Source organism: Melospiza georgiana, chromosome 5 (assembly GCF_028018845.1).
Source record: "Melospiza georgiana isolate bMelGeo1 chromosome 5, bMelGeo1.pri, whole genome shotgun sequence".
Taxonomy (NCBI): domain Eukaryota; kingdom Metazoa; phylum Chordata; class Aves; order Passeriformes; family Passerellidae; genus Melospiza; species Melospiza georgiana.
Window position 1 is genome coordinate 42,169,644 of NC_080434.1, and position 27,167 is coordinate 42,196,810.

Here is a 27,167-nt window from a genome sequence, read left to right on the forward strand (position 1 = left end):
GAGCTCCCAGTGCTCCTGCAGGGCTGGCACAGCTGCACTGCTGCTGCTCCTCCCTGCTGAGGAAAGGCTCTGCCCAGTTCAACATCAGCACTTCAAATTCCCCCCAAATCCTCCGAGTCCCCATCAAGGCGTGCTTTCCCGTCCTGACCACATCACTCTGTGCTTGTGTTTGTCCCGCCAGGTCTCCCGGAGTCCGTGAGCTTCCGGTTCACAGGTATGTCTGTTGCCAGGCTTGCAAGGGTCTTTCAGGGTGAGAGAGAGATGAGAGTCTTGATTCCATGATCAGAAGACTGGATTTATTGTTTTATGATATATATGTTACATTATGACTATGCTAATAGGAATAGAGAGAAAAGTCTCAGAAGCTTGCTATGCTAAGAATAGAATAGGAATGAATAAACAAAGGAGCTCTGATTCTGTCCCTGAGAGAGCTTGGCCTGTGATTGGCCTTAATTGTACACATCCAACATGGGCCAATCACAGGTGCACCTGTTGCATTCCACAGCAGCAGATAACCAGTGTTTACATTCTTCTTCTGGGGCCTCAGCTTCCCAGAAGGAAAAATCCTAAAGAAAGGATTTTTCACAAAAGATGTCTGTGACATATGTCAGCCACTTTTTCTTTCCTGGCCACAGCAGTTTTCATCCTTCTTTTGCCCTTCCCATTGCCTGTTGCCCCTTGGCCTTTGCTCTGCTGCAGGCACACCTGTGGGCACTCAGTAGGAATTTCTGGAAATGCACGTGCCTGGGGAATATTAATTTGTCAGGTTCCCAGCGGTGCTTTACAGGAGCTGAGCTGCAGCTTGCTAGAGACATCTTTTTCCAGTGATTGCCTGGAATCAGTCCTAAAAGCCTGATTTATCCCCATTGTCCCCCAGTGTGAACAAGGAGTTTTATGCTCTCATTTTCTTTAATACAGCATAGAGACATTTCTGCAATTAAATTGCCACAGATAAGCTGCTTGCTTGTTTAACACATCCTTCTGTTTCCATATGCTTTCTGGCTTCCACTAGCGAGGAGAAGTCCATGTTCTGAGTTAGGGGCAGAGAGAAATGCTCTTGGCCTGAGTGAAGCGTGTGTATGCTCACAGATGAAGGTGGGAGATGAGTCAGCCATGTGGAATGGTGATTTTTGTACAGACAGGTGAATTTCCCAGGTGAAGGGTCCCTGCACTCAGGCATGGTTTCTGTCTGTGCCTAGTGTCTGGTGGGGACCACACGAGCCCGGAGATGGTGTTTGTCATCCACCTGCTCTCTGCTGAGCAGCAGCCTCCAGTCTTCCAGATCGCAGCTCCCTTCCTGGAGGTCAGCCAGGGGGGCAGAGCCACCATCGGTGAGTGGGGTGCATGGGGCACGGGCTGGGGCTCAGTTCTCTGCCAGGAGGCCCAGCTTCATTTGCCCAGGGGTCACTTGAGAGCTAGTCTAGGAGAGAATTCCCTGACACAGCCTGAGCATCATCAGGGCACAAACTATTTCCATGGAACTTGTAGCTCTCAGGCTGGGGGAGCTCCAGAATTATTTACTTTTCTTGTAATGACTGAATTACAGGTTTTTTTTGGCTCCATTCACATCAGCTATGCTCTCTTTCCCTGGCACAGGGATCCAGTTGGCTGTAAGTGACACGGATACAGCTCCTGAGGGCCTTTTCTTTGAGCTGGTGAAACCTCCCCATCATGGCATCGTGCTCAAGTACAACGCAGATGTGCAGGAGCTCATGAGAGCAGGTGAGTGGAGCAAGAGTTCCCCTCAGTGCAGGAGAGGGGTCAGCCTGGCTGGTTTATATGAGCAGGAGGAGACAGATGCTCCTGGCAGATCAGGATGCATCCATAGGGAAGCCTTATCTAGCTGTGAGCTCAGGAAGCAGCTGGGAAGAAAAGGAGGGTTGGTGCCCTCCTTGAGAATCACAAGGAGTCGCTGGCACTGGGAAGGTCACAGCTTTTCCTCTTCCCTGCCAGCTCCTTAATGAACATCCTCCTAACCCACAGCCCTGGCAGGGTGGGATGAAAGGCCAGTTTAGTTCTTGATGAAGGTCATTTGAGTTGGATTCCTGCTCTGAGCAGGGTCTTTCTGACTCGCGTGTTTCCTCCCTGGGCAGGCGACACCTTCACCTACGAGGACGTCACCCGGAACGCTCTGCAGTACGTGCACGACGGCTCGGCAGCGGCAGAGGACAGCATGGAAATCTCTGTCACCGACGGTGTCACCACGGTCACCACGGTGCTGAGGGTGGATGTGTCCCAGCTGGACACCCACGGCCCCCAGCTGGCCCCGGGCTGCCTGTTGGCTGTCACCGTGGCCAGCAAAAGCTCTGTGACCCTGTCCCGACAGCACCTGGCTTACATGGTGGGTTTGCATCTGCTCCTAAGCCCAGGGAATGCTGCCAGCTCCCTTTCCTTATCCCCCACACACCTCCCTGCTGTCAGCATGGATCCTGGATAGAGAGCTCAAGTTTTGGCTGCTGCCAAAGAGAGGATAACAGACTCTTTCATCCCACAGGGATTTAAGGTTATCCCCATTTGACTGTACCAGAGGTGAACTGCCATGCTAAACATGAGAACCTAGTTAATCCCAGATTTTTCTGTCAAACCGTCTTGCTAGCAAAGCACGTGGATTTGCCAAGTGTTAATCCCTTGAAAACTTCAGCCTCCTCACCCACCTTTTTCTGGGCAGATCGGAAGGGGGAAGGAGTAAACAAGCCTAGGATGCTGCAGAGCTTGGTGGCTTGAGTTGGTCCCAGGGCTTGTGGGCTGTGCAAGAGTTATCCTGCTGGTGACATTCCCAAGAAAGCTCTGTACTCCTTGCAGATGATGTAGCACTCTCCTGAGGGAGGAGAGATCACAGTACAGATGCAAGGTGGGAGAGACCTGAGCTGAGAGAGGCTGGCTGTTAGAGAGATTATTGGGAATTTTTTTTTTTGTTTTTTTTTTTTTTTTTAAGGGATCTGAATAGTCTGAATACAAGTCTGGAATCTGTCCTGTCCTCCTCTTAAGGAGGAAGGCTGACTAGGGAGATGCTCATGTTTAATCTGAATAAGAGCAGAGATAGGGAAAAGAAGATTTCACTTCTGACCCATATGCTCAGAATGTGTTGATTTCTGCTCTGGGCCTTATTTTTCAATCACCTAACAAAACTCTTCTAAGAAAGATGACATCTGAGTTGTGATACCACAGTGTGGTTGTACCTAATGTGGTTGAAAAGACACAAAATCAGCTTTTAGTTCATTGTGAAGTACTTTGAAAATGAAAATACCAGGCTTATGTCTGGGATACTGTGTTAACATGACACAAGGACACAGAGAAAGCCTTGCTGAGCTGAGAGAAAATGAAAATACATTTCATGGTATGCTTTGAAAATGTCAACCCTCCTGACTCTCTTCTCATCAGTAGAGTTTCACTTAATATTCATCTGTGGGTATGACCCAACTAGGCAGGTATAAAACTATAAAACTTTTATTCTTCCTTCCATTTTTAGTGGGACACAGCAATGGCTAATTCTGCGCTGTTTTCATTTGGTTTGTTTCTTCATGCTTAGGACAACAACTCCCCTGACTCAGAGATCAGAATCCAGCTGATATCTCTGCCAGCCTATGGAACCCTCCTCAGGACATCAGGCTCCCACAACGAAGAGCTTTCCAAGGTTTACAATTTCACCATGGAAGACATCAACAGCCAGAGGATCAGGTAGCAAAGAACACTGTTCTCCCTCAAGCCATACCAGTTAAAAGCTCACTGAGCTTTTCCCCAGGGATCTCTGGGCTACTTCAAAGAATTCAGGGAACGAAAGCGATGGAGGGTTGGGAACTGAGACACCACCTCTCTTCCAAGAGGATGGGATGGATGTGCCTGGGGGTCAGTGAGGCTCCCTGACTCCCCATGTGCTCATCCCTCAGCTACTCCACCACGTTTGAGACCAGCAATCAGCCCGTGACTGACATCTTCCACTTCTCAGTGCTGGATGCTGACAACAACAGGCTGGACAGACAGATGTTCACCATCACCATCACCTCTGCCCCGGCGCTCATTGCCTTCGCTGACCACGTCACCGTGAGTGCCTGGGCACAGGGATATGGCTCTGGGTGCCTGGGCACAGGGATGTGGCTCTGGGTGCCTGGGCACAGGGACATGGCTCTGAGTGCCTGGGCACAGGGACAGCCATGGCTCTGGGTGCTTGGGGACAGGGACAGCCATGGCTCTGGGTGCTTGGGGACAGGGACAGCCATGGCTCTGGGTGCCTGGGGACAGGGACAGCCATGGCTCTGAGTGCCTGGGGACCGGGACGTGGCTCTGGGTGCCTGGGGACAGGGACATGGCTCTGGGTGCCTGGGGACAGGGACATGGCTCTGAGTGTCTGGGGACAGGGCCGTGGCTCTGAGTGCCTGGGCACAGGGACAGCCATGGCTCTGGGTGCCTGGGGACAGGGACATGGCTCTGGGTGCCTGGGGACAGGGACAGCCATGGCTCTGAGTGCCTGGGGACAAGGACAGCCATGGCTCTGAGTGCCTGGGGGCAGGGACAGCCGTGGCTCAGATGGGAGCAGCTGAACAGTTTTTCTGGACTGAGGGGAAGTGACTGAATAAAGTGTAGTGTTACTTGTGCCCCCCAAAAGGTGGACAAAGCACTTGGAGGCTGGAGGAGGCTGACAGTCCATCTGCATCCCCAAACCTCATCTGTTTATATCTGTCCACTCAGGAGCTGCTTGTCCCTAGGGTGTCTTCTTGATATCAGTGGACCAAGTCACATTTAGCCCTACTCAATATTTCATCCCTAATTTCACCAGTGTATGCGTAAGAGACTCTTCAAGTCTGAGGACACCTGGTGCTTTGGGCTGACACAGATCATTTCACACTCCTTATCAAGGCCTTTGGAAGTCATCTCCCTCCTTTCCAGCTGTGCATATTCCCTCCCTTGCCTTCAAAGGCTCTCCACAACAAGAACTGCAGGTCTTGCCTTCCAGGAGGTCACCATGACACTGACAGTTCCCTTCCTGTCCTGTCCAGGCTCCTCTTGGATGCCAGATGGGCTTTGTTCTTCCCATCCCACGTCACCTCACCTCACCTCCCTGCTGAATTCCTGATTAACAGACCCAGGGGAGGGTGGGATAGCGCTCCAGCGCCCGGGCAAGCCTCTCCCAGGGAGGCAGCCTTGTTCAGTAAGGATTTGTGTTGTCTGCTGTTGCTTCCCAGGTGGATGAGGGGGGCAGAGTCCCGCTGCTGGCTCATCACCACTTGACTGCTGACTATGACACTGCTGCCAAGGAGGACCTGAGGGTCACCATGGTCACTCTGCCTGTGTATGGCTGCATCGAGAACACCAGGACAGGTAAAACTGCTGGGCACTCCCTTCTTTCCTCCTCTGGGCTCCTAACAGGATGACATCTGTCACATCCCATGAAGGGGATGGCTTGTGCTGCAACAAAAACTGCAGCTTCCCCAGGGCCCACTCTAATACAGCAGATGTTTTCTCCCTCAAAGGCCACTAGGTGTGGGAAACCAAGCTGTAGAAGGGAGCATCCCTTCCTCTGCAGCCTTCACAATGTGCTGGGTCTCTGTTCAGTTTATCAGCCATTTGAGCATCTTTTCACCAGCGATATTCTGGTTTGCAGGAGAGAGCTTTGGCCCACAGAGTGAGTCTGTGGGGAGCACAGGTGTGTCCTTTTCTCTTCATGATGTCCTGGAGAAGAGCATTTACTACTTCCAGAGCGTCCATGAGAGCATTGAGCCCACAAGTGACACTTTCAGCTTCTATGTGAGTGATAGCTTCAGCCAGTCAGAGGTGCAGAGCATCAACATCACAATCCAGGTATGCCAGCTGCCAGAGCCCTCTCCTTTCACACAAACTCTTTTTCAAGGCTTTACTCCTTCCTTTTTAGTATGTGGGAAGGGGAATTAAAGGGAGATTCCTTCCTCTAGCACAGGCACATAATTTACCTGTGATGCCCAGGGACAGTTGTGCATTGTAGCCTCTTCCCCAGGGCTTACTGCTCTGGTGTCTCCTCCGTCTTGGAAGCAGCCGTGGTGCTGGATAGGTTTGGAGGGACTGGTGATGCCAGCTCCAGTTCTGTCATTTGGGAGCTTGTGTTTCAGTCAGGTGGGCCTTTCCCTGTGCTCATGTTCCTTTTCCTGGCTGTGTGCAGCGGCAGAATGACGAGCCCCCCAGGATGGTGCTGGAGCCCGTCCGGGTGCAGGAGAGCTCGGCCGTGGTCGTGACCAACGCCTCCCTCAGCCTGCAGGACTTGGACACGCAGAGCAGCGAGCTGGTCATCGTGGTCAGCCAGAGCCCTGAGCATGGTACGTCCTGACAGGCTGGGGCTGAGAGACAGGGAGTCTGTCTGTCTGTCCGTGTGTCTGTAAGAGCCCCTGCTGCGAGAGGGAAGCCTGGCATGTGGGAAAAAGCACAATCTGGACCAGGACTATGCTTGAGGAGAGCCCTGTTCTTGGCGGGCTGTCCCTGCTCTTTGCCAGGGAGCACAGGGGTGGTGCAGGTGTTTCCCTGGGGATGCCCTGCTGGCAGGTGCCTGTCCCTGCAGTGCCCAGGGCAGGCAGGGTGTCAGGTGAGGGCGGGCTCTGTCCCCAGCGGGCTGTGCTGAGCCCTGTGTGGTTTGGCAGGCCAGCTGCGCAGAAGGCAGAGCGCGGCGGAGGCGCCGGAGCAGGGCCAGCCGCTGTCCCGGGGCTCCTCCTTCACCTACCAGGATGTCCTGGAGCGGCTGATCGTGTACACCCGGAGCGGGGCCGCCGCACACACCGACGGCTTTGGCTTCTCCCTCAGCGACGGGCTCCACACGCAGGCAGGGAGGCTGGAGTTCTCCATGGAGCTGCCCAGGACGCTGCCGCCCACGGTGGCTGTCAGCAGGGACCTGCAGCTGCCAGCTGGTACGGGGACAGGTGTGAGAGTGGCATTGCTGGGCGCTGCTGTCGCTTGGCCGGGCTGCCTGAGGCTGCCTCTGAAGCTGATTGTGGGTTTTGCTCTCTCTGGTGCAGGCTCTGCAGCTCGGATCACGGCTCAGCACCTGAAAGCAGCAGCTGGACATTCAGAGGACACGGCCATCAGATTTGTCCTGAGAAGGGACCCCAGCAGGGGCCAGCTGCAGCTGACCACAGCTGATAGCCCAGTCCAGATCTCTGCCAAAGGACCCCTCAGAAGTTTCACCCAGGCTGATATAAACAAAGGTGAGAGTGCTGGATTTTAGGTAGTCACAGCAAGTATATCAACCAAGCCTGGTTTAAGGTAGTCCTGTGAGGAGCAGGGAGTTGGACCTGATGATCTTTATGGGTCCCTTCCAGTTTCAGATATTCCATGACTCTGTCATCTTTATGAGAGGGGAGTGATGAGCTGAAGTAGGGAAGGGAGAGGGAAAGAAGTAAGCTCAGGTTGTTAAGTTAGAGCAGAACCATGTATCATTAAATATATGTTAAAAAGTCTCTCTCAGCAGAAGAAAGAGAATAAAGAGAGAAAAAAAATGTTGAAACCCAAATCCAGGAGCCCTGTCAAGCCCCAGGTGCCTCAGCTGATGGTGCCAGCCTGCTTCTAAAGTAAGGATTAAAAGCTGCAGCCTGTACTAAAGCATCTCTTTTCTGCTCTCCCTCTCCCCAGGGCACGTGGTGTACAGCCATGGCAAAGGGGATCCCGGCGGAAACTTCCCCTTCACCTTTGATGTGATGGATGCAGATGGCAACAAGTTGATGGACCAGGTTTTCCACATCCATGTAATAGGTAAAAAGTTCTGCTGAAGTTGTGTTTTCTTTGCTGCAGAGCTTGAGCCTGCCCACAGATTCCCATCCCACATGTACTGCAAGGCAAAATGGAAATTTTTGAGCTGTGGTTTTGATGAGCTGTCAATTCCAAGGCCTTTGAAGTGAGGGGCACGGGGAGATTTTGCAGATGCAAGGGTTCAGTCTTTGGCTTCTGACAAACTCACTGAAAAGGTAGAAAAATTCCCCTTAATGCCTTCATGCTGTTTAGATAGTCTTTAGGACATTATAATGTTACCATCCCTGATAAATGGGATGGCCCCAAGTTCCTGTTTTGGAATTACCAAAATGTTTGTGCGTGTGCTGTCTTTGCTTGAGCACAAGTACCTGAGGGATGGAGTGCGACTGTCTCCTAACTCAGCTTTGTGTTTAACCCTTCCAGAGGACAGATTTCCCCCCTCCATCATCACCAACAAGGGGCTGGTGTTGGATGAGAACTCAGCCAAGGCCATCACAACCCTCCAGCTCTCAGCCACTGACCAGGACAGCGAGGCCTCCCAGCTGCAGTACAAGGTGACCCGGCAGCCACAGCTGGGCCATCTGGAGCACGTGGCCTCCCCAGGTGAGCAGGGAGGTGCTGGGCCCTTGGAGCAGCAAAACACTGGAGCCTCTTGAGCCCTAAACATTCACTGCAGGAAAAACGTGCCCAGAGGCAGCAGCACGGAATTCCCAGAAATTGTTAGAAATCAATCCACAGAACAATTCACAGAATTGTTAGGAACCAAAGGGCCATTAGCCCAGAGGGTTGGGGAATAAGGTGAGTGGAGGCAGAACAGCCCAGTAATCCCAGTTGAGGATTTATGTGAGTTTATGGCCCTACTGCTGCTTCTACATGTCAGGAAAACCTTTGGCCTTTGCTGTGAACAGCACAGTGCCCCAAAGAATCCATCCCTTAAAGTCCTTGGAAACAGCCCATCTTGGTGAACAGATGACTTGTCCTGCACATGTGATCTGAATTTCAGAGCTGCCTTTCATGCCTGCTGACAGTGTGAGTGTGCTGTCCCTCTCTGATGAATTAATCTAAATCTGTGGTGTCACATTATACGCTCTTCTGATTTTATTGTACTCATCTAAGATTATATTTCTTCTTAGCTTTAGATTTCTCATTAACATGAGATTAAAGTGGAAATATCTGCTGTGTGTTTTCAAGATGCAGACAGTCCCTGTACAGCTCAGTTTGAGTGTGGGGTTTGCCTCATCTTCTCACCAAAAACGTGTTGAAAGGGCAGAAATAATGAATGAGTTATAATAACTCACTGCTGAGAGTAAATTAGAAACATGCACTGTTTTTGCCTAAATTGCAAACTAGCCAGTAAATCTTGTACTTTGGAGACTTCAATTAAGGACTTTATTCCTCCTATTATTTAAAATCTGATGATGATTCTGATTTCTGTGTTTTTTCATGTCTGTGAGGGACTAATAAGGATACAGAGTCACAGACTGTGGAGTAGTTGTAATCATGATTTAAACAGCCTAAACATAAGAAGAGAATACTGAAGTGTTCAAAAGAGAACCCAAACCTTCACAGCTGATGAGCTCTGAAGAAATATTAGCTGAATGTTCCATTTTGGCTCATTTATTTAAATCAGATCCTGGTGTCTTTTGTAGTGTGGCCAGCATCTGTCAGCAGCCATTTAGTGTGATATATTGGTGGCAAACTTCTTGTCAGGGTGTTTGTTGACAACAGCAGTAAAACTGTTGAACACAGCAATGAGATTTAAAAAGCTCAAGTGCTTTTTGAAATGCTTGTCAGGTACCTTTCTGTGGCTGTGTCACACCTAATGGCCTGTAAAGATGTCACTATAAATCAGAGCTGAAAAAGGGACTTGGTACGAAATGCAGGGGTACAAGGAGGGGCAGAGAGAAGAGACACTTGGAAGGCATTTTGGAAAACTGCTGTGAGGCCAGAAGGCCTTTAGCTCATCCTCAGCGATGCCTTGGTTGGGTTAGTCCTGCCCAGCAGTGACAATCCAAGTGTTACATGGGCCATTTTTCTCCCAGCTTCTCTCCCCCTCTGCCCCAGGAGGCCCACTCCCAACAGGATGAGGTCAAAAGAAGCCTGGACTTCTTTTGGAGAAGGAGATTTTAGGAGGCTCTGTGCCAGCTTAAATCCCTGGCTCCACTGAGATTCATGGGGCAGCCTGACTTGGATCAGAACCAGCCAAAACTGAGTGCTTATGGCTAAATATGTTTCCTGTAGTTTTTCCTTGCCTTGCTCTTTCTGTTGCACATTTTCCCCCTGTTGTTCATTTCCCAGGGACAAGAATTAGTTCCTTCAGCCAGGCAGACTTGGCCTCTGGCAGCATCCAGTACATCCACACCAGTGACATGGAAAAGCACAGGGACACCTTCACCTTCTCTGTGTCTGATGGGACAAACGAGGTCAGTCCCAGCCTGACCTCTGCCTGAGAAGGAGCCTGGGCAGAGGTGGCTGTTCCTCCTCCTCCTCCTGTTGTGGGATTCCCCACATCCCTGAGGGCAGGGAGCAAGCCCTGTGCAGGGAGCAGGGAGCCACACAGTCAGACCCTGGAGAAATGCCTCTTTGCTGCTTTCTGAAAGAGCTGCACGTAGAGGGAGAGGGGCAACACAGACTGAGAGAGGGAGGGAGAGTGCATGTCCATAAATATCACAGAAAGAGGGAGAATTAATTAGTGAGGAGGGATAAAGAAGGGCATGTTCATGTGATCTGGGCTTAGCAGCTCAGATTTACTCACCAGACAAGGCTGAAATGAAGTGACCCAACCTGAAGATTGCTGTGCTCTTGCCATGAAGTCACACTCTTGGAAGGCTGAGTTCATCAAGAGAGGTTTTTCCTCCTGTCCCAGGTGAGCCAGACCTTTGACATCACCATAAACCCCGTGGACGACTCCTTACCCGTGGTGCAAATCTTTGGGATGACGGTTCAGGAAGGGGTGAGAAAAACCATCACTGAGTTTGAGCTCAAAGCAACAGATGCTGACACAGAGGTAAGGCAGGACGCCCCCAGCCTCCTCCCTCCCCTCTTCTGCTGCACATCTGGGCTGTTGGGAAAATGGGCTTGTGTTTTAGGACTCATAAACACTGAGTTTATGCTTAGCATGGATGAGAATGGCACTTCCTCTTCTTGCTGGGTCTGGCCAGAGGCTGAGCTGTCTGACCCTGGCTCTTCCTCACTGCTGCTTCCCCTGCAGCAAGAGATCCGGCTGCCTGAGCCAAAATCCTGCCCCAAAGGTTTTTGCTGCTCCTGCCCTGGCAGAGTGGCAAGGGACACATTGCCCAGCATGGCTGCAGGGCTGGGGGCCGCTCTTGTGTTCCTGGAGCTGTCCCGGGGTGGGAGCTGTCTCCAACCCGCTGAACCAGGAGTTGGGTGGGACGTGCCTTGCTTTGTTGGGAGCCGCCTTGGGAGAGGGATGAGGCCAGGGCGGGGCTCAGGGGGAAGCGGGAACGTGCTGGCCCTGAGGTGGTGTGCCAGCCTTGCCCCTCCCTGTGCGGGCACAGGTGGAGTCCATCACGTTCCGGGTGGTGCAGCCGCCCCGGCACGGGCTGCTGGAGCGCGGCGGCCGCGGGCAGCGTCCCCTCCCGGCCAACACCTTCACCATGGCTGACATCTACCAGAACCTCGTCAGCTACAGCCACCACGGCGGCGGCGCCGCGCTCAGGGACCGCTTCACCTTCACCGTGTCCGACGGCACCAACGCCCTCTTCGTGGTGCAGGAGGGCCAAAGGAAGGTCAGGGGGCACAGGGGGTGGGAAGGGGCCTTGAGAGCTGCCTCTTCTCAGGACAGGGGCCTGAGCTGCTGTAGCTGCAGGCAAGGGCTGAGTGCTCTCCTTTATGTGATCCCTTTGCTCCTTCCCTTTGCCCCTTCCCCTCCCTGCCCTCTGGGTGTGCAAACTCACCCCAGGACCTCGATGGCAGCAGAGCTGAAGGGAGCTGACTGGTGATGTGTTGGGGGAGGCTCTGCCTCCCAGAGTCACCCCCTTTTATCTTGAACTGTTGTCAGGTGGTGACCGCAGCGCCGCAGCGCTTCCAGGTGGAAATCCTCCCTGTGGATGATGGGACACCCAGGGTTGTCACCAACGTGGGCTTGCAGTGGCTGGAGTACACGGATGGCAAGGTAACACCTGCCTGGCCTCGGCCTGGGCTGCTTCTCAGGCTGCTCCAGGAGAAGGGGCTTCTCAGGAAAACATCCTCATCCTTCAGCACTTCTGTTTTTGTGAGGGAGAATGCCCACCCCAGGGTACATTTTTAGCTTTGCTGATGGTGGAGATGGCTTGATGATGTGCTGTAGCAGCCATGGCAGAGATATGTGGCTTTCCAAGCATATGGTGCAGGAATTTCTTGTTGTGACATGCCTTTGTTGTGCTGAAGTCCAAACAGAACCCCAGGAAACTCTTGGCTTGTTTTTGAGGAGCCAGTATTAACTGTAAAGAAACACTTTGATTCTTCCCAGAAAAAAAAAGAGTGGAAGATGCTGCAGTAAGAAATTGTATTAAGAAATGGCTATCTCAGCTCAAACTCCTCACTTCAGGAAAAGCACTCCTGCAGCCTCAAGCAGCTCAATTTTCTCTCTTTCTCCTGCTGTTAAAAACATTTTGTTTTTGAAGAGGAAGCAAAATGTGGTGGAACTGAATCAAATCCCTGTGAGGGCATTTGAAAGAGGCTCTCATGGAGACTCAGCAGAGCTGTGTGAACAGTCTTGAGTGACTCCTTCAATCTGAGGCTGTTTGCAGATTTGTTTTTTTGCCAAGCAAGGCCTCACCTGAGCATCAGCACAGCTCATGGAATAGAGGTGTCTAAGAGAAACCCAAAGATTTGTCCTAGCTTTTAGCTCCAGCTAAATAAGGCTGGGCAGCTGCTTTGGAATTTGCTTTTCTTTGAGCTGCATTTGTCTTTTAAATTCAAGTAACCAGATGTGAGGCAAAATTTGAATCCTTCTTGTGTTGTCAAACACGTTGTGGGTTATCACTGTTCAAGGCTGCTCTGTACTTCCACATCCCTAGATCTTCCCTCATGGAGAGCTGTTTTGACAGAGGGATGGTTGGGCTTTTTGTGTGAACAGTGAATCAGACTTGCACTGCTGGAGCCTCAGTTTTACTCCCTTGATTTGGCTTTAATCCAGGCCACCAATCTCATCACTAAGAAGGAATTACTGACGACAGATCCTGACACAGGTGACAAACAGCTGATCTATGAGATAACAACTGGTCCCAGGAATGGTCATGTGGAGAACAAGCTGAAGCCAGAGACAGCTGTGACCACCTTTACACAGGGTATGGACCTGGGCTGTGCCCTGCTGCTTTTTTTTCCATCAGTTGATTCAGTTTGTTAAAATAAGAAAAAAAATAGGTGGGAGGGAAGAAAGCCAAGGGGCAGCATGTTGAAAACAAGCATTGAACTTTGCTGTCAGTTGCAGAAATCCTACAATTTCTTAGAGACAACAACCTGTGTCCTGTAGGTTGTCCCAGGTTCTCCAAGCTTGTTAGAGCTGGAGATGTGACTTGGGGCAGTAAAGAGGGGTTGCAGATCTTGCAAGTGCATCTGATCATCACAGTCTGGCAGAGGTGCAGCTGTGCAGAGTCAGCACTGTGGGGGAGGCTCACTCTTGCAGGGCTGAGGGGGTAACTGCTTCCTATGCCACTGGGATCCCCAATCCCAGCAGATCCACACTGCTCATCCACAAAGCTGCCTTTGGATTCCTGTGTTGACTCTCTGGCTGTTCCCTCCTGGCAGAGGATGTGAACCAGGGCCTCATTCGGTACGTGATGCACGAGAAGGTTCAGGAGACCACGGACAGCTTCCAGTTCCTGGTGAAGGACGGCAAACCCAACGTGGTCAGCGGCAACGTCTTCCATATCCAGTGGTCCCTCCTCAGCTTTACTCACTCCAGGTAAGTGCCATGAGGGTCACAGCACTTGCCTGGCAGCTGGGCTCTTACCTGAGCTCCCTACAGTGTGGGAAGGAAATCCTGCCAGTGAGGAGAGGGCCCTGCCAGGCTGAACCACGGAGCAGCTGCCCAGTTATTTCCCTGCCTCGGATTTTCCACGGAGCCTCACCCTCAGTGTCACACAAACACGCAGGGTTTGCTCCCCAGCCTGTTCCTCATGTGCTTGCTTGATCCCTTTCCAGCTACAAGGTCAGGGAGAGCGCTGGCTCCGTGAGCGTCACCGTGAGGCGGCTGGGGAACCTCAACCAGTACAGCATCGTCCTGTGCCGCACCGAGCAGGGAACGGCCGCCGCTGGATCGGGAGCACGGCCCGGAGAGCAGGACTACGTGGAGTACGCGGGGCAGGTGGGTGGCACACAGCAAAGGGACGGGCTCACCATGCCTGCCACCAAGCCTGGAGCAAAGAATGGGTGGGAAGTGACCAAAACACCAAGGAGGGTGTGTTCTGTTAGTAAACTCAGGCGGGTTGTTTGCTGTTGGAAGAGGGAGCACCTCAGGAAGGACAGGGAGCTCCAGGTGGCACTCCAAGGACAGCAAGTCATCTTGCTGCCCTGTAGGTGCAGTTTGAGGAGAGGGAAGACACGAAGGCCTGCACCATCGCCATCCACGACGATGATGTGTTCGAGGGCACGGAGAGCTTTTCCGTGGAGCTCAGCATGCCGGCCTACGCCCTGCTGGGCAACGTCACCCGCGCCACTGTCACCATCGCCGACCCCGAGGACGAGCCCACGCTGCAGTTCGACAGGAGCACCTTCCACGTCAGTGAGAGCGCCGGCTTGCTCTCGGCTCCTGTGCAAAGGAAAGGTGGGTTGGGCCATGCTGAGCCCCGTGGGAGGGACACGTGCAGAGGGGGAACCCTGGGCCTTCGTCTGCTTATGGTTTTGGAGCCTTCTCCCATGTTTTGGAAGAGGTTCTGGAGCACAGTGCAATGGCAAGCAATGCATGGGGCAGCGTTGTTTATTTTTTTAACCTTTCCTGTCTCTGCTGTTAAAGCCTCTTGGGTTTGGATTTGTTCCAGCTCCTGGCATGAGCAGGAGCAAACCTTTGTATTTGTTTGCTGCTTCTCTGTGAGCTAGGCAGTGCTTTATGTGGAGCCTGTCAGTGTCTGTGTGTTCTTTAACAGGCAAGTGCCACCTCTCGGCTTCCTGAGTCAGGTTTAGGAGCTTGCCTGGAAGTCATGTCTAAGCCAGCCGCTATCCAAGTTCAGCATTTTATTCCTCATCCTCTTTTCCAAATGCTGCTTTATTATTTAAGTGAAAGGTGTCTCCACCAAGTAGATTTAAAGTATTTCCACTATGGAGTTTTCCTATTGCTTCCTAGGGGATGTCAGCAGCACTGTGTCTGCCATCTGCTACACCGTCCCCAAATCAGCCAGGGGCAGCAGCCTTTACATGCTGGAATCCGGCTCTGACTTCAAGTCCCGGGGGCTGTCGGACGAGAGCCGCCTCGTGTTGGGGCCGGGGGTCACCGTGGTGACCTGTGATGTCACTCTGATCGATGACAGCGAGTATGAAGAGGAGGAGGAGTTTGAGGTGGTGCTGGCCGACGCCTCAGACAATGCACGCCTTGGCAGCCGAGCTTCGGCCAACGTGGTCATTGCTGGTCCCAACGATGCCTCCACGGTGTCCCTGGGGAATGCCACCTTTACTGTCAGTGAGGCTGCAGGTGAGGAGCAGAGGGCTGTGTTGGGATGCTCCCTGTAGAAGCTTTCACCATGAAGAGGTGTCAGAAGGAGCGATTCGGGGCACAGCAGAACTGCAAAGGTGTGCTGCAGAGGGGCTCTGTGCTTCCCTCTGTGCCGAGGGGGAGGCTGGGGGCAGGAGCAGTGCTGAAGGGAAAGGGGTGGGCTTGTGGAACGTGGCTGCTCTCTCAGTTTGTTCTCTGTCATGTGCATCTGGTGCTGCAGGACGCATTGAGATCCCAGTGCTGCGGCAGGGACCCGACCTCTCCACGCCCACGTCGGTGTGGTGTGCCACTCGGACATCGGACCCGCCCTCGGCCAGCCCGGGAGTCGATTATGTGCCCAGCTCCAGGAAAATAGAGTTCAGGCCAGGCAAGACCGAAGAGGTGAGGAGCCACTAGGACTCCTGCTGAGTCTGCTTTGCCTGGCAACACCTGTCTTGTGTTTCTGTGCATATCTGCCATTTGTTTAGAAAATCCTCTCAGGGCCACTTGAGAACTGTTAATGATTCTGCTAGGCACAGATTCCCCATGCCATCAGCACTCCAGCCTGGAGAGATTTGGTCATGCCACTCTTCCGGGGCAAGGATCGCTGCCTGTTCTCTGAAATGATAGGCTGAGTTTGTGTAGAACATTCTTTACGTTGATTAGTGGACTCAGAAAACATAATTACATAATGGCTTTACACTAGACTCCCAAACGTGAGTGCTGGGAAGGATGAAACTTTGTATGTCTAACAGCAGGAATTCCACTTTCCTCCCAGTTCTGCCCCCTGACAATCCTGGATGATGCCCAATACCCAGTGATAGAAGGGCTGGAGACATTTGTTGTTTACCTCAGCTCCCCCCACGGAGCCGAGCTGGCAAAGCCCTTCCAAGCCATCGTGGCCATCAATGACATCTTCCAGGACGGTAAGTCATCCCTGGCAGCTGTGACTGCTTCCTCCCGGCCCCTTGGCTCCCTGTGCATCCCCAGCACTGCTTGGCTCTGTTTCTGCCCCCCTGCAGTGCCCAGCATGCAGTTCAGCAAGGACAGCTACACGGCCAGGGAGAAGGAGGGCACCCTGCACGTCCCCATCTTGCGGGCGGGGGACCTGAGCTACGAGTCCTCCGTCAGGTGCTACACCCGGAGCCTGACAGCACAGCTCATGGAGGACTTCACCGAGAGGAGGGATGCAGAGGAGTCTCGCATCACCTTCCTCAAAGGGGAGAAGGTGAGCTGCACCTGCCTCCTGGGGGAGTGAAGAACCAGTGCTGGGAGAGGTTCACATCTCCTCGGCCCTCTGTAACCAGAGGGGCTGGTAGACTGCTCTGGGCTGGTTTCAGATAAAAATTCTTGTCCTGGCAATGTGACCCACTCTGAAGGGGTTGGATGTTCCAGGATGGAACTGGTTAAATTGTGAAATGCAAATCTGATGCATCAGGAGGACCCAGGATTGTTGTACAGAGAGCTGTGGGTTTGTGGAAGGAGATGCTTTTGCTTCTTTGTCTCATCATGTGACAGTGTGCTTGGTCCACACTGAAGGAGCAGCCCTAAAAATGGAAGGGTTTCTTCCAGGATGGACAGCACTCCAATGTGCAGCCCTAGATAGGGAAGTACACCCTGGCCTTTATGTGGCTTTATCAGATTTATCAGAGTTCGCTGCTTTCTCCTCTTCACTTGGCTTTAGGTGAAGAACTGCAGTGTTCACATCAGTGACGACTCTGCCTTCGAACCAGAAGAGCAGTTCCAGGTCTATCTGGGGAGCCCCCTTGGAAACCACTGGAGTGGAGCTAGGATTGGGAAGATGGATGTGGCAACCATAACTATCACCAACGACGAAGATGGTGAGTGAGGCTGCTCAGCAAAGGTGTCTGGGGGGTCCCGGGGAGTCAGCACAGCCCCATCAATGTGGATGCCTTCGGTGCCACGGTCACAGCCTTGTGTACAGGTCACTGCGGTGCACTGGGCTGGGCTGAAGGGAGAGGCTGGATAGGAGTGCTTGGACCCCCCACCTCTCCTATTTCCCATTCCCCTGTAGCTGGAGTTGCTGTGCTTCCCTTGGGAGATGTTCCTCTCCCTCCACAGCAGCACAGCCTGGAGAGATCTGTGGGGGAGAAGAGGGATGCCAGGCTGGATCACCAGCACGTGGCAGGGATTTGGGGAAGTGTGGGAGGCAGGGATGGGAGAATCATTTGCCATTCTCTGTAGCCCAACACCCTCCTTAGGTTTTACCCTAAGTCACACCCAAGCCTTTTTGGCCCCCGCTTTGAGGAGCTCCTTGCCCTGAAGGTGCGGGGATGAGCCTGAAAGGTGCCAGGGTGCAAATCCGGGGCTTTTCTCTCCGTGCTGTGCCCGCAGCCCCCACCATCGAGTTCGAGGAGGCGGCGTACCAGGTGCGGGAGCCGGCGGGCCCCGAGGGCGTGGCGGTGCTGAGCATCCCGGTGGTGCGCAGGGGTGACCACAACCGCACCTCCCGCGTGCGCTGCAGCACCCGCGACGGCTCCGCGCAGGCCGGCGTGGATTACTACCCCAAGAGCCGCATGCTCAAATTCAGCCCAGGTAAAGGGGCCCCAAGGGGAGGGTTAGGGGTGGGGGCGTGGCCAGAACGCCCAGGGATGTGGGAAAAGCCACTTGTCGCAGGAATTTTAGCTGATGTGTTAAACGAAGGGTGATGGGACCAGAGGAAGGAGCACTGGCACCTGGCAGAGTGAAGTCCTCCTCGGGGAATGTAGGGCTGTGAGCACCTCAGACCATGTTGCTGGACCCTCACTAAACAGCTCTGCACACCTGAGGGAGAGGAGGGATGGCAATGTGCTTTGCATCCCAGGTTTTTCCTCCAGACAGCTAATAGAAGACAGTCATTATTAATCCTCAGTCGGCATCTGCTAGTAAATCTGTCACCGGATCGATTGGATCAGTTGTCATAGCTGGAGTTTTATGTTGATAATAGACTCCTCTGGGTAAATTATTAGCAGCAATGAGTGGAAATTAAATTTATAATGTGTATTTTATCATAATGTCTCTGTGGTCACAGCCTGGAGCAGCTGTGCAGGGCTCGGACGAGAACTTGAGAGCAGTCTCTGGTGATGAATCAACTTCCCTCTGTTTCTCTTGCACTCGCACCCCCAGGCGTGGCCCACATCATGTTCAAGGTGGAGATCATGTCCAACGAGGACCGGGAATGGCATGAGTCCTTTTCTCTAGTGCTGGGCCCAGATGATCCAGTGGAAGCAGTCCTGGGAGACATCAGCACTGCCACAGTGACTATTTTGGATCAGGAGGCAGCAGGGAGCCTGATTCTCCCAGCACCTCCTGTGGTGAGCAGATGTGATTTAGTGCCCTGCAAGTACAGATTGGAAACCGCAGTGGGATTTTGGAAATAAAATGTAGAGCTGCAGTGACAACGTGGGAGGGAAGGATGGCATTTTCCACCCTCTCCCTCAGCCCCTCTTGCCTCCACACAGGTTGTCACCCTGGCTGACTACGACCACGTGGAAGAAGTGACCAAGGAGGGCGCTAGGAAATCCCCCTCCCCAGGCTACCCCCTGGTCTGTGTGACTCCCTGTGACCCTCACTTCCCCAAGTACGCCCTGATGAGGGAGCGCTGTGCTGAGGCTGGCATCAACCAGTCCTCCATCCAGTTCAGCTGGGAAGTGGCCGCCCCCACGGACGGCAACGGAGCCCGGTCGCCTTTCGAGACCATCACGGACAACACCCCCTTCACCAGCGTCAACCACAGGGTACGCAGACATTCCAGACTAAAGTCTCCTTGGATCTGAGGCCTGGGGGTTTGGGTTTAGAAAACTGAGTGCCGTTTTCCCTTAGCCTGCTGGAAGCACCAGTGGTTTCCCCCTCCTCGTTCTCTCAGGTGCTGGACAGCATCTACTTCAGCCGGCGGTTCCACGTGCGCTGCGTGGCCAAGGCTGTGGACAGGGCCGGCCACGTGGGGACGCCCCTGAGGAGCAGCGCGGTCACCATAGGCACAGACAGTGCCATCTGCCACACGCCTGTGGTGGCGGGGACGGCCCGAGGCTTCCAGGCACAGTCCTTCATTGCCACGCTCAAGTACCTGGATGTGAAGCACAAGGAGCATCCCAACAGGTATGAGGCTGAAGAAAGGGGAGTGCAGCCCTTCCCCAGCCCCCCTGGGCTTACAGGGGTGCCCGGGCTCACAAGCACGATGTGTGTGTGAAACACATCCCTCAGGCAGCATGGGCTGCTCGGGTTCCTGCTCCCACTGTCGTCTCACAGCCTGCCCAGCTGAGGGGGTGCCCTTCCCCTCAGCAGCGGGGAGCTGGGGGGACACAGCTTAAGGCTGTGCTGCTGGGGGGATCCTGTGCCTGCCAGGCTGCTCTGTTCTGCTGTCTCACGTGCTGCTTGTTCCAGGATCCACATCTCGGTGCAGATCCCCCACCAGGACGGGATGCTGCCCCTGATCTCCACGCTGCCGCTGCACAACCTGCACTTCCTGCTCTCCGAGTCCATCTACAGGCACCAGCATGTCTGCTCCAACCTGGTCACTGCCAGGGACCTCAGAGGCATCTCAGGTAACCTTCAAAGCTTCCTGAAGGTGGAAGCCTGGAAAGAAGTCAGAGAAAGGGTCTTTGTCTTCCTCTGGGCCCTCTTGACGTGATGTAAATAGCAATGAATCTTCCTGGTCTCACAGCAGTGACCAGAGTTGCCCCATTGGAGATGGGATTCCAGGCATGGGAACATTTGGGGTTGTAGGTTCATGTTGTGCTAGTGGTTTTCTGATTTTTAAATCATTTTTGTGATATCTTCCTGGTTAGAGAGGGATCTGCAGGGCTGGATCACTGTGTCTGGGTCACTGAGGTCTCCCATGAGGCAACAAAATCAATTCACTGCTGAAAGAAATATCAGAGCTGAAAAGAACAGGCAGATTTTGTCTCTGACACTCCAGGGAATGAAGTCCATGCTAGATCCAGGCAGGATCATGTACTTTGTTCTGATAATCCCACACTCAACCCATTCCTCATTCCTTAAAGGTTAACTTCAGCCCTGAATCAGTCGGTCCCTAAGTTGGATTATTAGGATGCTTGCCCCATTCCTGTAACGGTTTCTCCTGTGAAGACCTGAGTGTGTCCTCCAGGATAAGGAAGGGAGAGGAGCTCTGGTGATTCAGGAGTGAAGCGAGCATGTGGCCTGGGGCAGTTTAAAGCCGGGAGGGGTCACTGTCCTGGTTTGTGTCCCTCAGAGGCAGGGTTCCTGGGCGAGGTGGCCCCGGAGAGCTCGGTGCTGGGCCCGGGCTATGACCGGCCCTACCAGCTGGACCCTGCAGTGCGGGAGCCCAGGAGCATCCAGCTGTACCAGCACCTCAACCTCAAGAGCTGCATCTGGACTTTCGACGCCTACTACGACATGACCGAGTTAATCGATGTCTGTGGGGGCTCTGTCACTGCTGACTTCCAGGTGAGAGTCCATCCCCAGCTCTCCCACTATCCCAGATCTCAGCTCTCAGGCACAGCTCTGCCTTGCACTTGAGTGTAGCTGCTGCTCTGCTCTGTACAGGTGGAGTGTGCCTTTCCCTCCCTGTCACCTGGAAGAGAACAGTGCTGTGTGCATTTATTTCATGTATTTTCCTAGGAGTATCACAGGTTTTATTCTTTTAATCTTCAGAGCACCAGGAAAATATTTGTTTTTTTAATGTATAGCCATACTGGAAATATAAAACATTCTCAGCTGGGCTCTCTTTTATAATTTTGGATGTGTTCTCAGCCAGTAGAAATGAGCCAAAGACAGAGCAGAAACAGCTTAGTTCATGCTCTACAACAGAGCGAGGCCATGGGATATTTTAACTCATTTCCTAATTAACAGGCTGGCAGACAAAAACCCAGGAATGTTCCTCCATAAATGAGTGGCTTCCACTATGTGAGGTGTCTCACCGCCCTCTCGTGGCTACATTATCCATGTGCAGCCCACTCCACCTCCCCTAAGCTCAGGCATTAAATTCCCAGGCACTTTGCTAGGACCAGTATCATCTCTTTTAATTCCTGCCAGCCTGGACTACTTCATTAAGTTTCCTTTTATAGCTCCAATTGTTTGCACAAGCCCAGAGAAGCTACTTGCCTGAACAAGTGCCCACTGGAGCATGTGGAGCCTGGCACCAGCCAGGCTGGAACATCTCCCTGAATTCTCTGGGGCCTGCAAAGTGCAGCTGCACTCTGCAGATAATAAATGGAGAGCTCTGGGAGGCCTGAGCAAGCAGAATTGCTGATTTTTAATTCCCAGCCTTGGAAGCTGGGGGGTTTTGAGGTGAAATTGCACCTAGAGCTCCTCTGTCCCATGGTCCCAGCGATCCTCAGCACTGCCCCTGAATTAAAACCCAGGTTTGTCTGAGGTAAAGAATACCCAGAGTCACCTCTGACCTCCCCTGAAGGTGCCTAACCCCCTTTTTGGGGTTTTATTGCCAGGTGAGGGACTCTGCCCAGTCCTTCCTGACAGTCCACGTGCCTCTGTACGTGTCCTACATCTACGTGACGGCGCCGAGGGGCTGGGCTTCCCTGGAGCACCACACGGAGATGGAGTTCTCCTTCTTCTACGACACCGTGCTCTGGAGGACAGGTGAGCACTCCAAGGGCTGTGGAATAAGTGGCTCCTTCGTGTTTCCCCTGAGCTCCTGCACTGCCACCAGAGTCCCGAGGGAGTGGGCACTCAGAATATTCCTTCCTTTATGCCTGTGGGGGACTTAGACAGCCGGGGGGGAGGGAGGAAGTGTGCAGCTGGCTCAGTGGAGGATGATGCCAAGGAAACCCTGCCTTTGGGAGGTCTCCCAGAGATCCTGGGGCTGGCAGAGGCCAGCTGAGCAGCGAGCGTGGCCCCGCTGTGCTTGCAGGGATCCAGACGGACAGTGTGCTCTCGGCCCGCCTGCAGATCATCCGCATCTACATCCGCGACGACGGCCGCCTCGTCATCGAGTTCAGGACACAGGCCAAGTTCAGAGGTGAGGGCACTGATCTGGGCAGGGACACACGGCAGGGTCACACACAGCTCTGCTCTGGCACCACGGGCAGCAGAGCAAGTCCCTGTCCCCACCAGGAGCCCCTCTGTGCTGACAACATGGGACCTCTGTGCCCTGTCACCTCCTTGTCCCCCCCCTAGGGCTGTTTGTCATGGAGCACCACAGCCTGCCAGATGTCAGGTCCTCCTTGATGACTCCAGAGCACCTGGGAGGGATCGAGTTTGACCTGCAGCTGCTGTGGAGTGCTCAGACTTTTGACTCTCCCTACCAGCTCTGGAGAGCAACCAGCTCCTACAACAGGTGAGGGCTGGGGGTCCAGTCTCCTTCAGCAGCTTCCCACAGCACCAGGCTCTCCCTGGCACCCCTCCAGCAGCCACTGCAGTAGTGTGGAATGCTCAGGAGCTTGGCCAGAGCTTGGAACACTGTTCTACTGAGAGGAAAACCAGCTCAGCCTTTTGTAAAGGAATTTTTCCAGCAATGAAGCATGTGGATAGGCTGATCCCAGAAGTGACGGTGCATTTTAGAAGGTCACGTTCATCCCTCAGGGACTGCTGGATGACATTGCCGGGGCAAGACAGAGCTGCTGCCCTGGGTGAAGAGCTCAGAGCTCTGCTTGGTGACTGCTCCTGTCTGTTCCCAGGAAGGACTACTCTGGAGAATACACCATCCTGCTGATCCCCTGCACGGTGCAGCCCACGCAGCCATGGACAGAGCCTGGAGACAAGCCCCTGCCCTGCACGGCTCACGCTCCCGAGCGGTAAGGAGGCCCCGGCCCCAGGGCAGGGCCAGCCCCTTTGGGCTGCACAAACCTCATCTCCCCTTTCTTTCCTTCCTTCTCCCAATTCCAGGTTTTTGATCCCGATTGCCTTCCAGCAGACAAACCGCCCGGTTCCAGTTGTTTACTCCCTGAACACAGAGTTTCAGCTCTGCAACAACGAGAAGGTTTTTCTCATGGATCCCACCAAGTCAGAAATGTCTCTGGCAGAAATGGATTACAAAGGGGCTTTTTCCAAGGGTAGGATTTACCTCACCTCTTCTGCTTGTTCCCACTGTTTTTCCCTGCACAGCTTCCATTTCCTGGAGAGGAAAGGGCAAAACCCAGATGTGGCTTTGCCTCTTCCACAGCAATAAATGGCATTTTGAGCATCTTACAGCCCTGTAAAACAACAACATGCTCTGGCACCTTGTTTTGTCACTCACACCCCCCAAGCCCTTCCCAAACAATCCAAACCCTTCTCAGCACAGACTCACCTGTGGTCTGGCACACTTGGCTCTGGCAGTGTTCCCCTGGCTGGGGGATCACCTGCTCCTCTTTGTTCCCAGGGCAAATCCTGTACGGGCGTGTGCTCTGGCACCCGGAGCAGAACCTGAATGCGGCGTACAGGCTGCAGCTGGAGAAGGTTTACCTGTGCACGGGCAGGGACGGCTACGTGCCTTTCTTCGACCCCACGGGCACCGTCTACAACGAGGGGCCCCAGTATGGCTGCATCCAGCCCAACAAGTACCTGAAGCACCGATTCCTGCTCCTGGTGAGTGCTCTGCTCCTGCTTCCCCTCTGGGATTTCCTCTGGCAGCAAGCAGATCTTGACTGCAGAGGGATGAAGAAAGGAGCTCACTGGATCTTTTGTACTGCTGGTGCAAAGTGTGAGCACAGGACCGGTTTTTCCCCACCCTTTGTCCACGAGTGTCCCTTAATCCGTGCTTGCATGTAGGTGTGGAGATGGGGCATTTGCATCAGAGCCCTTACCCTTACAGTGCCCTGCCTTCCAGCCTCTTTTGGGAAAGCAGACAGCATCCCTCAGGACACTTCTCTGCCTTCCAGGACCGAAACCAGCCGGAAGTGACGGATAAGTATTTCCACGATGTGCCTTTCGACGCCCACTTTGCTTCCGAGCTGTCCGAGTTCCACTCGGTCAGCAGCATGCCCGGAGTTGACGGATTCACTCTCAGGGTGGATGCTCTCTACAAGGTATGTACCCAGTGCTTTTGACAGCCCAACACTGCCTTGTCTGTCCAGGACCTCCCAAAAACTTGGTGAATTGCAGGCTCTGGGCCCTCAGAATTCACCTCTGACACAGGAAATGGAGATTAGGATATTATTCTGGTGATTTTATTTTTTTTTTCTGAAGCATTAATGATAAAGCTCTTTAAAAGCATATTATTCATGTTCCTGAATAAATTACTGCCTCTGGCAAAGGCTGGAGATCCCACTGGGTGGTCTGTGTTACTGCTTAGAAAAACCCACTGAGATGAATTTGTCAGACACAGGACACAAAACACACCAGCTTTTAACAGAATCACTTGATGTAAAACCCGACAGATGTTAATGACATCTGTCCGTGCCTTCTCTTTGGGAAAGGTGGAAGCTGGGCACCAGTGGTACCTCCAGGTGATCTACGTGATCGGCCCGGAGGGCACGGCCGGGCCCCGTGTGCAGCGCTCACTGGCTCGCCGCTGGCAGCGCGGCCGCAGGGACCTGCCCGAGGCGCTGGATGCCTCCCTCGTCTACGACAACGAGGGCGACCAGCTGAAGAACGGCACCAACATGAAGTCGCTGCTCTTGGAGAGGGAGGAAGCTGCTGCCGCAGCCTCCTTGTCCCAAGTGGGTGCCTCCCTGGGCAGCGCCTTCGCCGCCCTCACCCTGCTGCTGCTGGTGCTGTCCGGAATTTGCTTCCTGGCCAGGGAATGCCGCAAGCTGCGGAGGAAGCGGGAGGCTGCAGGCGGCGCTCCCGAGGAGCACCCCTTGAACACCAAGGTGGATCTGCCCCGGGGCGGCCCACAGGCCGTGGGCAGCCGGTGTTGCACCGTCAGGAACGTTCATCCCCCGCGGGACTACGGCGGCGGCTGCCAGGGGCACGGCAGGAAGGTGAAGCAGGTGAACTTGGAAGTCAAAGTCCACAGCAATTTGCACGACGGCACGGAAGTTTAACGGAGCACACGCGTTGGGAAAAGCTTTTTATAAACTGTAAAATAAAGATAATCCCAAACTGAAAAGCCACGTGGGTGTTTTTTTAGTCTGCTGAGGAGGGGCAGCTGTCAATTCCCGCTGCTCCTGTCCTAGCAACTTTGCCGCATGGCATCGCTGCCCTCTCTTGGTGCTGCTCTAGCTCGGCGGGCTCCAGCTCTCCCCAGCGCTGGGCAGCGTGGGGAAACAATCCTTCATCCCTGGCATGTGGGAGCTCTCAGCCAGTCTCTGCGTCCTCTGGAAGAGAGTAAAGCTGAAATAAAAACTTCACCCCGGGTGCCCGGGCTGTCCTGTCCTCTGCCGCCCTTACGGTCCCGCGCATTCTCCTGGGGTGCGGCGGGAGCCCCTCGAAGCTGCGGCGCCAGGGAAGGGAAGGAGGGAGTCACGGGCTGCTCTGGCCTGGGGGCGCCGCGGCCTCGGGGGGCACCGGGCCGGGAGTGCTCCGGGGTGCGGTGCCGGCCCTGCCTCGCACCGCGCTCCGTGTCCGCCAGAGGGCGCCCTGCGGGGTCCCGGCCCCACGGCGGCTCCGCGCCCGCCCCGGGGAACGGCCGCGATCCCGCACCCGCGGCCGTCCCGGGCCCGAAACCGATCCCGATGCCGCCTCGGTTCTCCCGACGAGGGAGAGGCGGCACCGCCCGGGACCTCGGCAGACCCCAGCAAGACCCGAACGCCCCATCCCGGCTCCGGCTGTGGGCTCCATCGCCCGCTTACGGTCAGCGTGGTCCCGGCGTCGTAGCAGGAGCGGGCATCGAGCCCAGGCTGGGCTTTGCCGAGTCTAAAGCCCAGTCCGGCCGAGGCAGAGGCAGCATCGCCCCTCGAGCGGGCACCGGCAGGACTCGGTCTCACAGCCCCGGTCCCCAGTGGCGGCCCCGCCGCAGCGCTCCGGGCTCCGAGCGGTCCCCGCCACACGGAGCCGGGGCTCACACAGCGCCGAGCGAGGGTCCCGGGACAGCGGTACGGGGCCACAGAGTGCGGGCACGGGATGCTGCAGCGGGGCCGCGACGGCGGCCGGGGGTGCGGATCCGAGCACTGCTGGGGTCTGCCGAGGTCCCGGGCGGTGCCGCCTCTCCCCCGTCGGGAGGATGGAGGTGGCACCGGGCCCGGGATCGGTTTGGGGCCCGGGACGGCCGCGGGCACGGGGCGCTGCCGGGTGCGGGATCGTGGCCGTTCCCCGGTGCGGGCGCGGAGCCGCCGTGTGGGGCCGGGACCTCGCAGGGCGCCCTCTGGCGGACAGGGAGCGCGGTGCGAGCGCGGCGCCCCATCGTGACCACGGGACAACGGTGCGGGGGGCGGGGCCAGCACAGGTGTGAGGGGCGGGGCCAGGGGCCGTGCCGGGCGGCACAAGGGGCGGGGCCAGGGGCAGGGTCAGAGCTCAGGTGTGCAGGGCGGGCAGAGCTCAGGTGTGCAGGGCGGGCAGAGCTCAGGTGTGCGGGGCCCCAGGGCGGCTGCGCGGGGCGGAGCCGAGGTGATTTAGACTCCGGAAATCGCCTCGATCGCCATTTGCTCACTCAGAGCACGGTGCGGACGGGAGCCCTCTGTGCGGGCTCCGCAGGCGAGGCGCGGAGGCTTCGGCCTCCCCTTCTGTCCCTCTCTCTACCCCTCCCTCCTTCTCCGCGTATTCCCTTTCTTTCTCCCCTTTTCCTCTCGCCCTGAAACGCTCCTTTCCTCTCCTCCCAAACTGGACCCATGCCCACTGCTTCCCATCATGTCCCTTCTCCGCTTCTCCCTTCTATTCCTCCTCTCTCCACCGTCCCTCTTCTTCCCCTCGGCCTTTCCCTTCCTCTCCCGCTTCCCGCCTCACTCCGACCCCTCTCCCTCCCCGTCCTCACCACCCCCATCTCTCCAGTCTCCCCTCTCCTCCTTCCCTCGCAGCCGCGGGGCTCGGGGTGCCG

General features: G+C 54.8%; 1 protein-coding gene across 1 annotated transcript in view; it reads left to right on the forward strand.

Moving 5' to 3' along the window:
* Window positions 1-25,531, forward strand: part of FRAS1 (Fraser extracellular matrix complex subunit 1) — a 105,926-nt gene extending 80,395 nt beyond the window's left edge. The window contains exons 34-73 of the mRNA XM_058025165.1: window positions 182-214; window positions 1,200-1,331; window positions 1,597-1,722; window positions 2,094-2,341; window positions 3,530-3,678; window positions 3,888-4,041; window positions 5,181-5,316; window positions 5,600-5,796; window positions 6,131-6,284; window positions 6,603-6,866; window positions 6,975-7,163; window positions 7,588-7,707; window positions 8,128-8,307; window positions 10,003-10,127; window positions 10,571-10,711; window positions 11,223-11,453; window positions 11,726-11,839; window positions 12,845-12,995; window positions 13,456-13,612; window positions 13,852-14,014; window positions 14,227-14,473; window positions 14,990-15,334; window positions 15,576-15,736; window positions 16,113-16,260; window positions 16,357-16,562; window positions 17,019-17,175; window positions 17,690-17,890; window positions 18,461-18,648; window positions 18,796-19,071; window positions 19,200-19,432; window positions 19,718-19,878; window positions 20,547-20,761; window positions 21,763-21,913; window positions 22,185-22,292; window positions 22,451-22,610; window positions 22,951-23,067; window positions 23,159-23,325; window positions 23,634-23,839; window positions 24,133-24,279; window positions 24,670-25,531. Coding sequence (XP_057881148.1) covers window positions 182-214; window positions 1,200-1,331; window positions 1,597-1,722; window positions 2,094-2,341; window positions 3,530-3,678; window positions 3,888-4,041; window positions 5,181-5,316; window positions 5,600-5,796; window positions 6,131-6,284; window positions 6,603-6,866; window positions 6,975-7,163; window positions 7,588-7,707; window positions 8,128-8,307; window positions 10,003-10,127; window positions 10,571-10,711; window positions 11,223-11,453; window positions 11,726-11,839; window positions 12,845-12,995; window positions 13,456-13,612; window positions 13,852-14,014; window positions 14,227-14,473; window positions 14,990-15,334; window positions 15,576-15,736; window positions 16,113-16,260; window positions 16,357-16,562; window positions 17,019-17,175; window positions 17,690-17,890; window positions 18,461-18,648; window positions 18,796-19,071; window positions 19,200-19,432; window positions 19,718-19,878; window positions 20,547-20,761; window positions 21,763-21,913; window positions 22,185-22,292; window positions 22,451-22,610; window positions 22,951-23,067; window positions 23,159-23,325; window positions 23,634-23,839; window positions 24,133-24,279; window positions 24,670-25,239 — 7,328 coding nt within the window. The 3' untranslated portion in view covers window positions 25,240-25,531. The remainder of the gene's footprint in view (window positions 1-181; window positions 215-1,199; window positions 1,332-1,596; window positions 1,723-2,093; window positions 2,342-3,529; window positions 3,679-3,887; window positions 4,042-5,180; window positions 5,317-5,599; window positions 5,797-6,130; window positions 6,285-6,602; window positions 6,867-6,974; window positions 7,164-7,587; window positions 7,708-8,127; window positions 8,308-10,002; window positions 10,128-10,570; window positions 10,712-11,222; window positions 11,454-11,725; window positions 11,840-12,844; window positions 12,996-13,455; window positions 13,613-13,851; window positions 14,015-14,226; window positions 14,474-14,989; window positions 15,335-15,575; window positions 15,737-16,112; window positions 16,261-16,356; window positions 16,563-17,018; window positions 17,176-17,689; window positions 17,891-18,460; window positions 18,649-18,795; window positions 19,072-19,199; window positions 19,433-19,717; window positions 19,879-20,546; window positions 20,762-21,762; window positions 21,914-22,184; window positions 22,293-22,450; window positions 22,611-22,950; window positions 23,068-23,158; window positions 23,326-23,633; window positions 23,840-24,132; window positions 24,280-24,669) is intronic.
* The last annotated feature ends 1,636 nt before the right edge of the window (window positions 25,532-27,167 follow it).